General features: G+C 39.0%; 1 protein-coding gene across 7 annotated transcripts in view; it reads right to left on the bottom strand.

Moving 5' to 3' along the window:
• Window positions 1-15,788, bottom strand: part of SLC35D2 (solute carrier family 35 member D2) — a 23,022-nt gene extending 7,234 nt beyond the window's left edge. For 3 of the 7 annotated variants that reach the window (XR_012627233.1, XR_012627234.1, XM_074857115.1), the window contains exons 1-8: window positions 15,567-15,788; window positions 13,268-13,301; window positions 11,577-11,663; window positions 8,819-8,886; window positions 6,715-6,786; window positions 4,770-4,838; window positions 3,633-3,735; window positions 2,161-2,253 (exon numbers count right to left, since the gene is read on the bottom strand). Coding sequence is in view for 1 of the 7 variants with exons in the window: in XM_074857115.1 (XP_074713216.1) it covers window positions 2,161-2,253; window positions 3,633-3,735; window positions 4,770-4,838; window positions 6,715-6,786; window positions 8,819-8,886; window positions 11,577-11,663; window positions 13,268-13,301; window positions 15,567-15,706 (666 nt within the window). In the remaining 6 variants the exon portion in view is untranslated. Of the gene's footprint in view, window positions 1-2,160; window positions 2,254-3,632; window positions 3,736-4,769; window positions 4,839-6,714; window positions 6,787-8,818; window positions 8,887-11,576; window positions 11,664-11,905; window positions 12,069-13,267; window positions 13,302-15,566 lie in introns of all 7 variants that reach the window. The other 4 variants (XR_012627238.1, XR_012627235.1, XR_012627236.1 and 1 more) reach the window with 4 other exon arrangements.

Genomic DNA, 15,788 nt, shown 5'->3' with positions numbered 1-15,788 from the left:
TTTGTGTTTTTCTATTTTTTCATAGATACCAACACTGTGATTAATATTATACAGTAGTGTTGATATGAGACAGAGAGAATAAACAAATAAATAAATAATCTCCTTGCAATCTATTTCATACTATAGATTCATTCATGAACAGCTTTCAAGGTCCAAGCCTGCATTTTTGAGCTCAGAAGTAGATTAAATAAGCATTACTAAGGTCTCTCACCAATGAAGGTCAATGAAAAGGCTAAATCACGACTTTGAAGTCTGATCCTTAGTGATGTGCAGCAAACAAACACACAGTGACCCACAACAGTCACTAAGAAAGATGTCACAGATTCTTTTCATCTCTGTAACTCCAGGATATGCCTCATTTTAATCTGGTTAGTTTAAAGCTACCTGTATCAGCACAAAACTCAGGAAAGGCTGAACATACCCCTGAGGAGGAATAGGATAAAAGCTGTTAGTCCATGCTGAGCTGTGGCGAGCTGAGCCTCCACCACCTGATGTAACAGATTAGAGGGATCTCGGGCAGCTCTGCCCTGCTAGAATTGTGCTGGTGTTACAACAAATTGCAAAGTATTACAGAAGGACATTCTGGTGGTTCCTTTCTCTTCCACCGCATCATGTTTTGCTGTCCTCCTAGTCAGCCAACTGGTGAAGGAGAAGTGAATAACTGGGACACTCACAAACTGCAGTCTCTATGAGATGTGGTAGCTACCATTCCAGAACTAGCTAGAGGAGAAGCAGCAATCTCTCTATCACATGGACTCTGTACTGACATTTTGACTGGCAAAAGATACATGCTGTGCATTGTCTGTAATGGATCAAGGCAAAAAGCTCTGCCAGGGTAAAAGCAAGCCAACCTCCATGACCCAAAAATCTGCTAAATACAGGTGTTATCTACAACGTTTTGTTGACTTTTCATCAATATTTTTCCATTTTCTCCCTCTTTTCTCTGATTTAATCTCTGTGCATCACACTGACACTAGTTATCCACATAATTTAATGGGACTTTTAATATTAAGTGACCAGGCCACTGTGTATGCACAATAGGCACTATGCATTTCTCTGATATTTATTTATTCTTTTCAGGTAATAGGGCATTAAATTGTTTGTGCCAAATCAACATGTGAGCAAAACACACTCTACTTTTCCAATGCAATAAACCTAGCAACAAGGTAAACTTCCCTGTTCCGTTCTCCCAAAATGCCTCCAGCCCTGTCTGCTGGGAAGTTGAGGCAGTTGAAACCTTACATACAAACTTGGCTCCCACTACATCTGACAAGATGGGCATCAGCTGCATTCTCCTAAACTGGCACAAGGTCATGGTGAACTGACACCACAAGAAGAGATTTCACACTCAGAGCAGATCTAAATCCATCATTTTCAGGGAATGGCAATTTTTCCGCTTAAAGCAGACTTCTAAGAACACAATGACAAAATCATGTGAGTTCACAGCACAACAACACACAACAAAGGACACTGGAATGATTTATGACACCCCCAAGCTCTGTAACAATTTTCAATGGCAAATCTCAAACATTTCCAAAAAGGAATATGAATGTCTAGACTCATTTTACTGGTAAGAAAAAGGCAACTCAGCAAGTCTGTGAGGGAGCCAGAAAAACACAAACCTCCTGGTTTGATACTTTACATGCCAGGACATACTGACTACGGTATTATATTGTACTATGATTACCTATGGAGAGTCATGCTGTTGTTCTACGAGAATGTAGAATGTAGGTCACTAAACTAGACTGAGATGGAACAGGAATCTGTTATGTGCATCAGAATGAGAGAAGGACTAGAAATTGTCTGGTTTTGGTATTTGCAATCTCATTTTAGAGCATGTGGCAAATCATACACTGCAGCTGGAGTCTCAACCAATTGCTCTAGTCGAGAGTCCCCACTCACACACTAGTTCTTAAACAAAGATTCATATAAGGGATATCATATCATATCATATATCATATCATATCATGGCTTCTCCTTAGAGTGAATAATTACAAGTTCTTACCTGTAAAAGGCAAGCCCAAGTCACATATTTCAAATACTAGTCACTAACTAGAAAGTATCTCTTTAAAATCAAACATAAAAACCCACCCAACCCACAACTGAAAAAACCCAGTGAAACACCGTTACCAGTCTGAGATATGCAATATTGCTCCTTACCTGCTGAAAGTCTCCAGTAGAAAAGCTAAGAATTACTGTTGGAACCACCATGAAACAAGCATTATAGAAAAGCACACCGTATTTTCCCAACTCCTGTGAAAAATGAAATGGAATTACTAGCCATTTGGGCTAAAATTACTAAATACTACCCTGGCAATCCTTCTGACATTATTGTCAATGAGCAGACAAAATATAATACATTTCAATTTAAAATACAAACTTGAGATTGCTAGATTCAGTGTTTAGTACTGAGCTGAGTTTCCACTTAAGTCACTTTGTCTGTATGTTCAGCAGAATATTACTGCTCTACTACACCTTGAACAGTTTCTATAAAACACCAGCTAGTTAGAAACTTCCCAAGGCACCGTTCCAGAACTGCTTTGTGTTAAGACTCCACATAAGTCTCTGCCTGGCCAAGGGATTACGCATTCCATCTACTGTAAATCAACCACAAAAGCATATAGCAGGATGGCTCCTTAGGGCCAGCATAATAGGAAAATTAATGAAGTCTGACTCCTAGATGGAGCATCTTTAATCACTGGTAACTGATGTAACTTCAAGCAACTTGAGGGATGCCATATATCCTGTTGGTTAACTTGCTTGACACAAAGGCAGATTAGGGGAATGAAAAAGCAGCCTTCCCTTCCTCCAGATTCAGCCATGCTACTTAGCAAAGCTCTCCATCTTATCTCTTGCTTTAAAATGAAAACGTTATTTTGCAGAAAACTGTGAGATTGTTAAGTGCTGCTTATAAAGAAAAATACAGAGTCTGGATTTTATGTGACTCCTAAGATTATTAAAAGATATATATTTCCGCTGTACAGACTGAACCACAAAAGTCAGTGACAAAACCTCTATCCAGCATCTCCAAGACTGTTCTTTGCTATAGCTTGGTTATGTTTTCATGGCACTGTATTTGACAAGCAGCCTGCTCAATGTTTACATAAAGTATAATGTATCAAGGTATCACCTAATTCTTTGCCGTGACTGGGTTTGCTGTAGACTTGCTTTTAGATATACAAAAAATACATCAGTTGTGATTATTAACTCAAACTGGACAGGTCTCTGTTCCTACCCACAAGTTTATTTTACATAAACCTCACTTAAAATCTGTTTCTAGTCAAAAAGTTATCTTTCTTAGATATATACATCAAGTTTACAGGGAAACAATTTGCTTTTAGTTTGGATTTATTTTATTTTTTAGCCAAAAGGAACATTTTAAAGCCACTACAACCTCTGCCTAAAAGACTTGGGAGAAAATAAAATACACTGTTTATCTAAACTAGCCTGAGATACTAATAACAAGTTTTTCCCAGGCTGTTCTGTATTAATGACGTATATATCAACTGAATTATGAAAGCAAATGAAACTATTGAACAGCTTATAACTGTATGTTCATAAAGTCATATAGTAAGTAATACACTGTTACCATACTGTCATAATGTTAAATTAAACAATCACCCCACAATTACCTTTGGATCGATTTTCTGCTTTGTGTAAACTCCATTTGCAGCTGTGAAGATATCATTTAGCAACACAAAGGTGTAGCCCTCCAGATTAAAAGACAGATCAGACCTGAGAAAGAAATATAATATTGTAAATAAGCAAACAGTATACAATGCACTGCATTACCTTGTTTACCTAGAGAAATAACATAAACGAGGAAATGCAAATCCTGAGAATTCCAGCAAGTCACAGGTTTTGCTTTAAGTCTTCTTTGCAAGTCGAATTACCTTATATTTCTCGAGTCACAGGACCATCACAAATAAGTCATCAGAGAGTTCCCAGTACTCAGTGTGGAAGTGGCAGGAAACGTTCAGTTTTCATTCTTTGAAAAATTCCATCTGTCTCAATCCTGACAACCTGTCCAATTATTACTGAGTATACTTATCTATTTCTTTTTACACAAAAAGTATCTAGGAAATAGTCTGACTACTTGTGTTTTATAGTCAGACCAGACATATTGTCATCCTTTCTGTTTTGACTAGTTACCTTATGGATACAGGGCAATTAATTTAATAGGACATGGCTCTATCTGAGTCACATTACATGGAAATTATTTACCTTCATGCATAGCAAAGTCAAGAAACAAAAAATAACATTACATTTCCAGTTAAGTAAAGGAATATTCAAACAGAAAGAAAACAGAAGAGACTAGCATAAAAGTGCTTTGTGAACTTCATCTCACATTTGAACTTGTTTAAAGTGATTAAAGAAACAGACATTGCCTACCTCAAAACAATATTTGACAACCAAAAAGTCAGTCTTTCTGTCCAGAACAAGAGCATATTTTTCTAAGATTAAAACACACTGATACTATGAAATAAAAGCAGCATTCCTCACACAGTTTTAGCTTGCTTCACTTATGATCCTATAAACATGGAAAACCTAGGAGTGGGAAAAAGAACCACCCAAATACTTCCAGCTGGAGTTAAATTCTTCCCTTTGTATTTATGTAACTCCCAATGATGTCAGTAGAGAGATTTTCCAAATCAACAACCCAGAGTAACTCATCTCAACTTAGGTTTACTTGGCACTTAACAAGGAAAAAATCTTCCTGTTGTCCCTCCTCTCACATCATGACTTCATATAACAAATGAAAACCTTACCCAGCTGCTATGAAAGCCCCAAGAATGATGGCAAATACGCTGACTATAATACTCAGTGGGTATCGTTTCCTGTAGACAAAAATTAAGACAGTTCACATTTTCATTATTTGTAGAGGAGATTAAATGGCTGTCTGCCTGAGAAGTTTCAAAGCAATTAGCAATCACAGAACATTTAACAGGAGGGCACAGTCTCGATAACCTTACAGAAGCCATGTGATTCACCATGTGCCACGCTGTCAGACCTTGGCCCTGAGAACCGAGATTGAAAAAGCATTGTGAGCAGTCTGCTACTAGATAATCTTTAAAGCAAAGGTTAAAGGTTTAAGGTAACAGCTCTGAAACAAACTGTAATTTACTGTGTATTGGTATTCATAATGGACACATTTCAGTGTATTCCAGTAATCCAATGCATTTTTTCATCTCACCTTTCTTGGGGAAGATGCTGTACAGCACACTAGCTTGGTTATTTTTCAAATTGATACTTAGTCTGAAGTCAAATTGAAACATTGTACATGAAGGGGAAAGCACGGAAGTTTACCATATTCTTCACTACATCTACACCAGCACTCGACGGAGTAGGGAAAAGCATACCATAAAACTATTCTGTTTCTTATACCTGTATTACTTTACTTAGAAATATCTTAAGTACTTATTTTTGCACCATACAGCAATGTGCCTTTCAGACATTCCCCTAGTATTCTCCCCACCTCTGAGATGGCCTGTGAGAAATATACAATACTCTTGGAGGAATCTTGTGTGTCAAAGGAGCACAGCTGTGGACCACTGTCCCAACAACAAAGCTGTATGTAGTCTCTAGATATGTTAGGCTTTGATTATGACTCTCAACAGTAACAACCCAGACCTTGACTGCTTTTCAAATCCTGAGGTAAGCCAGCATAAATTCTCTAGAGTCCTTTCATTTTCAGCCCTGAGGAAATACACTGCAGCAGTCTGTACAAATACAGTGTTTTGCTCTTAAACTTCCCTTAGGTTAGGATGTTGCTTGCACTCATACACCATATTGCTGTAGTCTAGCTGAGAACTGATGACAACCTAACTCACAATTTCCTCACTTGCTTGTGGGAGTCCTCAGGCAAACAGAAGAAGACAGCAAGTTCTGCTTTCCCTGTGAGAACTTACAAGGAGAAAATAATCCTGGAGCATCCCCAAATGTGAATCACATTGATCAACTGCTGCTTCATCTGAAAAGAGATGACAGTCTACTTGGAGCTTTTCTGAAAAGCTTTTCCCCTGATCATCACTCTCATGTTGCCTAGGTTCAGCTTTTCCCCTTATGACCTCACCTCAAGCAAGCACAAGCTATCTGGATGGAACTATGACAGTGACAAAGTATGATGTATTTATATTCCTGCTCTTCCAAGAGAGTACAACTGAAACTAGTGATCCCAAGCTGCAATAGCATACACTTCTTAATTTCTCATTAAAAATAGCAGAGGTATCTATAATTACGGAATTTTCTGATCTGACAGCACACTGGTAGATACCATTTTGCTTCATTAAACTGGTATGGTTTTGGACTTGACCCAGAAAACTACTCTACACAAGCAGACTGACATACTATCATCACTGTTTTGAGACATACGGATCTCCCTGTTTGAAGCAGTTTGCAGTTTAGGGGCCTCCAAGATGAGACACAAACCATAACCGCTAAAAGTGAGTTGTGCTCTGCTTACCTTATCCCTGTGCAACAGGCAAGACAATGAGCTGTATAAATGAAAGCAAGCTGATTTTTTTTTCCTGTATTCACTAAAATGCAGGTATCTATGTCTTCAAAAAAAGCTACATAAAACCACTTTCTTTGCTTTTCTCTATTTGTCAGTAAAAAGCACTCATTCAATATTCTGATGAGATGTCACAAGTAATCCATTTGATATGATCTAAAATAAAGGTATTTTAAATGAAAACAAAAAAAAAAAATGATCACCCAAGTATGATGATTTCCAGCAGTAAAGTAAGTGGAATGGTAAACTTCCTGAGCACTGTAAACATCGGCAAACTGTCAAAAAAAAAAAAAAATAAAATCCAGGCATAGTGTCAGATTAACAGCATTTTTATGTCCTAATTCTTACCTAATTTTAGTAACCAGAGGATGAAACCATTAGTCCAGCAATAAGCAACCAAAACAAATTCCCAGCCACCTGGCATATTTAAAAAAAAGTCAGTCTGACACTACAGGCAGATTAGACAACCAAATCTTTGAAAAATAATCAGATATGCAACTGGCTACCTTCTAAAATGTTCCTCTGCATCAGTGAAATGGAATATAAAAGCTGTTTTCCCTATGGAATAATTCTTTCTGCAGAATTCATGGGTAGGTAAAAATTATTTCTGTTCTAAACTTAGAGAACACATAATTAACCTGTCTCCAAAAACATGTAACAGAAATAAAATACAAAGCAAACATACTTAGTAAACAAGTTGTACTTTAAAAAAAGTAAAATAAATCCACAAGAAAAAAATCACAGAAAGTACAAGAAACATGAAAGGTGGGACCAGCTGCAACTACCAAACAAACAGTTACTTTTGAACAACATACTGTTGGTCTACATCAAGTAATGCAGTTGGAAACCTTTTTTTTGATTAATTTGAGAATACACTTCTGTCTGACAGCATGGCCATATGGACCAATTAATCCTCTGTTTAAGATAACTATTAGCAACTGCATTCATGAATTATACAAATCCTAACACACAGTTTAATCAGTTTACAACAGACATTTTGAAGTTATGTATAGGATCATCTATACCTTACTGACAACCCAAACAAGGTGGAAAATTCCATAATGTAAACAAATGTCACATAATGTAACAAAACACAACACAACAAAATGTTAATGCTAGAAACACTGCAGCCATTCTTACTTTTCTGTTACCAAAATTATTTATTAACAGTAAATCTAAAAGAGGTATGTCAGCCACAGGAGGAGGAGCCCGTGCACTGATGTTTAAAATAACCTACTGAACTTTTTATTTTAAAATTACACTTAAGGATATGGAAAAGAAGAACCCATAAATCAGACTTTTATAGGATTGAAACTACTTCCATATTCACAATGGCTCAAGTGCTACTAGGGACAGTACTGCCAAAGTCCTTATGTCTGCCTGAACAGTCACTTCAGTGAAACAACTTCTGAATGCATACAACAAAGAGTTGCAGAATCAGGCATCTAATGCTGCTAGTCAGAGAAAACTAATTCTATAAATAAAACCAAATGTAACCAAATTAAAGGAAATATATTTTCTCTCCCAGCATCTGTCTCAAAGTTACAAAATGCTGAAAACCTGCAAAATTCTCCATTTTGGTTTAGCTTACTGTCAAATCCTCAGGAACCTGTAATAACATACAAGAAACCATCGCAATGGTAGTGCTGTATCCTCCAATCCTGGTGCAGTCATCATGCTTCTGCACTCCTCTTCCACAGAAAATTTGGTCATCCAATCTACTGCAGCAGGTCCTCTATGTAACTTACACCTTTTTAACACTAGCATGGAAGAAATTCTCATGGATCTATGCTTACAGGCACAGAGGAGCCAGCAAGCCCTTCAGCAATCTCCCCTCAACCTGCTTTTGGCGCTCAGCAGGGCTAAGCCATGGCCACCACCCCACTACACAGCAGCTTCTCTATCTCTTGGCAATAACCTGCACTGACATCACGAATCTTTCCTTTATTCTTCTTCCTTCAAAAATATCTTTCTTTCAGCTTTCAAACTCTCTGGTTAGGACACCCAGGAAAAGCTGGACACTTGGGTGTGAGGGGAAAGTGAAAGCACTTTCATTGTCACAGTGGAGTATTGTGATTTTCTGTCAGTACAAGCCTGGCTAAGCCCCCCTTAAATAAGGAATCACAGAACTTGTAAAGAGATCAAATGTTTGGCTAAGAACTTCATAACAGTATCAGGGGTTTAGACAGACAGACAGACATCACATGCATTTAAGGCCCTAAGCAATGCTCTTTAGTGTTTATTTTTTACCCCCCCCCCAAAAGGGTAAAATCCAAACAGTCTACTTATAATTTCCATTTACTATACCTGAGTTTGCTGGTACTTGATAATCCACTTATGTGGTTTCCAACATAAATCAGAGGCAGAGGAAACAACTGTGATAAAATTAAAAGCACAACTCAGATTATTATGTTTTGAAGCACTGTTGAGAAACTTTACTTGATAGAATTTTATAACTATAATATCAGATATATTTTTAGCAAGAAAGATGGTTTTTAAAAAAAACCAAAACTATGCTGCAAACTGATCTGAAGCTCCCATTTATGTGATCATTCATGACCCCAGCTTCACTGATTTCATTAGAAGAGTTGCAATCTACCTCTAATGAGACTCAGACTCCATTTAGAGTAAATGTTAATCAGTTTTATTTTAATTACTATAACCCTCAGATTAATAGCCACTCTAACATTTGAATTTTAGGTGTAAAAGTAGTATTAATAACAGTAGCTAAATAAGCAAGAGAACAGATGCAATAAAAAAATGAATAAACTGTATGTATGCTGTGCTTCTCCAGGTACTCCGCATATACTAGTATGTCTGGAAGATACACCATTTTAGATCTACCCAACAAATTATGCTATGTGAGATACTAGAAATGAAAGGTAATGAAACTTTACCTTTACCTTTTCCAGCTTCTAGCATTATGAGACTGACTCGCACAGAAACATATGGGCCCTAACACAATACAGAGAAACAATAACAGAACTTCAGAGCCTTAAGAAAACGTACAAGAAGTCAGGGATCCCCACACAATATTCAGCTGCAGTTCAAAGGTATTAACTCTCCCACTACAGAAAAACTGCAGAAGATTAAAACCAGCCAAAGTAATCAATGGGGACAAAGGTGGTGTGTACATCTAGTCCCATTCACTATCAGTCAAATGGAGCTGAAATGGCAGAAAGACAAAACAGATCCTCTATCCTAACATGTAACAGCTGCTGTTGTTGTGCTTATACATGCTTCAGAAGACATTGTGTTTGTTGGAGGCTATGCCCTCTCAAAGCACTGTGTGCTGAAAAAGTATACAGAGGAGTGGGCTGCATCTTATCTATGTTAAAAATTTTGCATTTCTTTTACAGCAAAGAGGAGAGAGGAGAATTGTGCAGTAAAAGTTAACTAAAGTTAGCTTTTAAGTGAAAATAACAGTGAAAGTAAATAGGACTATAAAGCAAACAGAAGTGTAAGTATATTCAGTCTGTCAACATAAGTTTGCAAAACTTTTGTAATGCTCTCTCTTTTATTTAGAAAAATTTGTTTTATTTCATTCATAGAATAAAAACAGAGCTGACATTACATTCTCTTTCCTCTGAAATTCATCTATTGTAAAGACAAAATTGCAACATCCAGCACAACATCAGAGATCAGTGAAACATTTACTTAAAAGGGTGAAGAACTCCAAAGCTTTGTCACTAAAATAACCACTTTGCTAGTTTAAAACTCTATCTGAAAGCACTGAGGACATAAACCAGTCCAGGAGTGAAAAGCAATCTTAGAGTCAATGAAAGGAAAAGTTGTCAAAAGGATAAAGAGCTGGTCAAAGGGTGCTTTGAAAAGTAAAGAAATGAACAATGAGCAATCCAGCTGACTGTGACTAGTCAAATCCAGCACTACAGCAATATGCAAGTCCTGAATGCTGCAGTGCTGACTGCTTCCACCATATCCAGGAAAGTCTTCCAAAGGATAGATATTATTTAGACCAAAAAAAATGGGTGCTGTATTTTTTAATGCCTTTGTACTAAAAGTGAAGGCAACAGCAAACAGGGAGAGTAGTGAGAGTGCGAGAGGCGGAGAGAAGAAACTTCTTGAGGTCTCAACAAGTTGTTTGTACGTGGAACTCAGAACTACCCCCTGAGAAACCTTCTTTCATATTTTGGATTTTTATATGAAGAAATGCTAATGATTTCAACATGCATTAAGAATAAACAGCATTCACCAATGGGTGTGAGACATTCATAGTAAACCTCATACTGATGGCAAGACAAGATGCTGCAACCAAGTTGCTGGCCTGAAAAGCTATGATATCTGAGCCCTGTAGCAGAGCTGGGAGCTAACTCTATCTCTGAGCAAACACTGACCAATACCCTGCAACAAGTCAGAGATACAAAGGCTTATGCATCAAGGTAAAGCTCCAGCAACATTGCAGACTTTTGCATCCATGTCCAAAGATCACTGCTGTAGTCATTTCAAATCCTAGTTCCCAATCTGAGATAATAAAAGTTCCTCTCATATTTTCTCAGTTCTGTCTCTTTAGACTACACACACTTAAGGTCTGTACGCTGCAGCTAGCCCCTACCTACAGTGTTTTCAGTGGGCATTATTTCAGCCCCTTTTAGTCAACTGTTGTTTACATTTTTGGTCTATCACCTATTCTTTTCCTACTGTTTTATCACATGTCCTACTTCCAAGCAGCCTTTCTCCCTTCATGTTGTAATCAAAATTATTTCTTAAACACAGATCTCCCACTGACCCCACAGGGAGCTGTATACATCCAGAAAAATACTTCAGGTATCTGAAAGAGTTCATCCAGCTGTATGAACGTACAGCACCCTTTCCCACGTACTGCATAACAAATTGGCACCACATTTCTCTGCAAACAAAAGGCCAAAATATTGCAGTGAAAATAAAATTATCAAATCCAATATTAAATGAAACAAAGATACAAATAATCACATTTGACAAATGCAAACTTTTCCTGTTTGTCTTTTGTATCTTGTCTCCATAAGAAAGAATGCCACTGTAAGAGATAACATTTTCCTATTAATATCAGGACTTATGTAACCCTTACCTTCACAGGTATACTTTTGTCAAAATCGGGGAAGTGAACAATCTTATTTAGTTTTGACACATACAAGATAAGTATGGTGGCTGCCATCTAAACAAAAAGAAAAAACGAGACGTTATGTAAGAGCAAAATTGTAATATATGAATGAAAGAACTGCTTCAAAGACAAAATCTTTATATGCACTTGACAAATGCTAGGTATTATGTATTTCTTTCAAAGAACAGCACAGCATGCAATTAATAAACTGGAATAACTTTATTGTTATCAATTTTGCCAGCTATTTATTTAAAAGCACAGTATAGGCATATGCTTTACTAGCTTGAAAAAATTACCAGCACCCTGTGAAACAACGCATGCTGAGAAGGAGCTGAGAAAATAGAACAGGACACAATTCCAGAATAATCATGATGTTTTCACTCAGAGTGCTGTTTAGTCTGCAGAATCACTCTCACAGCTTTTTTGATAATGCGAGACAGGAGTTGTGCACCAATCAGTCTGTTGACAACATGAAGAAGAAATAATAAAGATATGGACAGAATGAAGAATACCTGAGCAATCACACATCATAAGAGTTAACACTGGCCCCAGGGAGGAAAAAAAATGTTAGGGTTTTTTCTTATACAAAAATACAATAATTGACTATCTAGAGTATGGGCTGGAGTCGGGTTCTGCAGACTAAAACAGACTAAAATGAGTATTATATGCATTTTACAAAGTGTTCAGGGAAATCTTGGAAGGATCAGTCAGCACAAAATGGAAATGCCATTGAGTCTTAAGTTCAGCAAAGAAACAAAGCATATCATTGCCCTTAACATGAATTGTTGCCACATTTTCTAGTCTTTGGCTTCCACTGAAACGTGATGTGTGTTTTCTTGAGCAGTCTGGATGTGTGAAACTCTCTCTCCCTTTCAAACAGCAAAGACTTTACAAGACATTTTACTCTCTTCAGCATCAAACAGCAGAGAAGTCAGACTTGCAGTACCCTGTTCTCACCTCTTCCTCACTACCCCTTAGCTTGTAACCCTGGCTTAAGCAAATCCTCTCTTTTAAATGTATTTGCCTAAACAACACTTGCTTCAGGGCTCCATCTTTCCTAGCCATCTCTCCGCAATCACACATTCTTTACAGATTACGTACACAAACATTTGAATTTTGATTTTACTATGATACCTACTAACAACAAGAAATAACAAAAAACATATTTCTGCTGCAGTACTGCAAATTGCCCACAGGCAAATAAAGCAACAAAGAACCAAAATTGTGTGGTAGTCCTACTGGAAAACTGATTGGAACAGGGGGAGAGATTTATGAAGAAATACATATTTGTCTACAAATAGGGGCGATATCTCTGCATATAACCCACAAAAGCTCAAGGACTCTTACAGGATCTATGCACTTGCTAGACCAAATCTTGACAGTTTTGAAGGCCAGATCTCTTAATTACTGAACTCTGCAAGGGGAAATAAATGGCATTTCCAGTACTTTACATGACTTTTCCCAGGCAATAGTTTTGACATAAGCTGAAACTTCCTTGATCTCACTAAAACATATCACTCATCCTTACAGTATATCTAATCTAGAAGACAAGCAGTGTGGTATAACAGATTTCCCCCCCTAAAATATATCTCTATGTTACCATTAGTTTAACTTACAAAATGAGGAGTACATTTAGTATGCTTTACTTGTGAACATACCTGTCCAATTCCAAGAAACATTGGTGATGGGAAGCTGAAAAACATAAACAGATAAATTTAACACTGAGGAAAGGAAAAACAAAAGGGTTTAAATTTAGCACCATAGTCAACAACTGAACATGTGGATGACTGGCCTGTCTTTCAGAAAAGCTCAGGAACTGCTACACTTATTGGAGTCCTAGTATTTTATTTCTGTGGCAAAACACAAGCTGCATCCAAATAATGTAGCAATCAATTCTAAACTGCTAATTGTTTTGGGAATATTTGTAAGTGAAGGTAACACACTTGGAGAACTCTTAATAATGCATTACTTTTTGAGCAAACTTGGAAGCTTACCTCCACAGCCCAAACACACTAGCAATATGTTTTTGTGAAAAGAAAGTACCTAGGTAAATGTTGTAGAAACATCTACTGCCTGCTAAAACAGCTAAATTCCTACCATATCCCTTCAATTAGCTTTAGCTGAAAGGATGGATACTTGAACGTTAAGAAAGCAGAAACTTTAGCAGGACATCCAAAGAGCCTGAGTGCCTCCATTTTTTCCCCTAAATCTACCTCAAGTTAAAACCAGTAAAGGTGTGGCAGTAACTGCTAATTTTCCATATGCATATTGAAATACAGAAAAATAAGTTATTTATGATGGATGGCTGCTTTATGCCATATTGCAGCAGTGTCTGGAGCCTCTCTGTCCAAAAGCCTTAGGTCCCTGAATGTGACAGTTCCTGCTGCCTCCGAAGAGTCACACATTTTGCTGGACTGCACTGTCAGGGATGGTCACACAGAAAACTGTATCCAGGGTCTCTAAATAAAACCCATTTAATTCTCTGTGCATATCTGCACTAACAAATGCCTAAGGAGGGTCCACGCTCTCAACAAGCTTTGTAATTTTCTGTTATTAGTGCCTTGAGGTTGTGGCTATTTATCTACAGAAGCCTCCAGGAACTTGGTGTGCAAGAAATGTACATCTCCAACAAGCACTACTGGGATGGGAACAGAGTATTAGCAAAAGAAATAAACACTCTGAACTGCAGCTGGAAGGCCATAAGGATACTGGAGTCCTAACACAGATAAGGGGTTAGGAACCACCAGTAGCAAAAGTGATTTCAGGAAACGGGGGGGGGGGGGGGGGGGGGGGGCGGGGGCAGAGGGTAAGAGGAGAAGAAACAGGACTTCCATTTATAATTATGCAACACCTAAACTGTGTTTTGGTTTGTACTTACAGCTACACCACACATAAATATGGAGACTCATCTGTACGACACAGATTTCTCCAGGCATTTTTGATCTGCATAGCCCCAAACATTTCCAGCAATGCTGTAAACTCTTCGTACAAAATTTAGGCTTACTGATGGTCATGCTGTCCTTGACTATCTTTCACGGATGTGCTAGACATATGCCAGGGAGCTGCAGACTGTATGATGAAAACCACTATGGAACAAAATCTCAGCTTGCCTCATGTATCATTTCTGGAAGATGCTATATACAGCTGTTATGTGTTCAAAGAGCACTGAAAAGCACTGCTAGTTTTGCTTTTAAGTTTTTTTCTTCCATTCTGGTTTTTTTTTTTCCCTTTTCTGTTTTTAGTTCATGAGCTAAAACCCAACAAAACCAGAGCAAAACCTTTTAAGTAAAGCACATTACCAGTGAGATCACACCTACAGGACGACAATTCCATACAGGGTGCCCCATCAAGTCAAAGACATAGTTCTTCAGTGTTTTTATCATTAAGGGATTTTTCTGACGTTCACTTTTCATTTTCAGCTCCCTCAGGAAACAAAGGTGCTTGCAGGAAGATAAGATTTTTCGGGAGGCACAGTGGGGCAAACTATTTCCCTGAAGGGTCTGATCTGGTCTGACCAGCAAGACACCGGGCTCGACACTGGGAATAACAGAAAGCCTTCGAGGAAAAGACTGTCATACTTCAAAAATATGCCTGCCAAGGACTCCACTGTCAGGCGGTGTTGCGGAAGTGGTGCGTACTAGGCATAAATGGGGTCTGAAAGTGCAGAAAACGACCCGAGTCTCAGCACACTCCCCGACATCTCCGGTGCACCAGCGGATTGCCCCGAGACCCGAGCTGCACCAACGCCCCCCGAGTTATGTCAACGGTAATGAAAACGCTTCCCCGACGGGCGGTGGGGCCCCGCTCCGCCTCGGGAGCGGGGTACAACCTGCCCTCGCCAGGGAAAAGCGGCAGCGCCGGCAGCCCGCGGGATGGCCGGGCCGGGACAGAGCCGGGGCAGGCCCCGCCGCCCCCTCCGCCGTGGCCTGCGGCCCGGCCCGCGCCGCCGGCCCTCACCTGTAGGCGCTGAGCAGGGCCTTGTTGACCAGCACGATAAGGAAGGAGCACGCCCCGTAGAAGAGAGCTGAGAGCACCCTGGGCAGCGCCGAGGGCGCAGCGGCGCCCGCCGCCTCCCCCGCGGCCTGCCCGGCGCTCATGGCGGCGAGGAGCGGCGGCTGCGAGGAGCGGCGGCGGCGGCGGGCCAGGCCCCACGGCGGCCTGCACGAGTGCGGCCGGCCG

The sequence above is a fragment of the Strix uralensis genome, chromosome Z (genome assembly GCF_047716275.1).
Source record: "Strix uralensis isolate ZFMK-TIS-50842 chromosome Z, bStrUra1, whole genome shotgun sequence".
Taxonomy (NCBI): domain Eukaryota; kingdom Metazoa; phylum Chordata; class Aves; order Strigiformes; family Strigidae; genus Strix; species Strix uralensis.
Note: the sequence above shows the minus strand (reverse complement) of the source record. Positions and strands in the feature narration are given on the sequence as shown.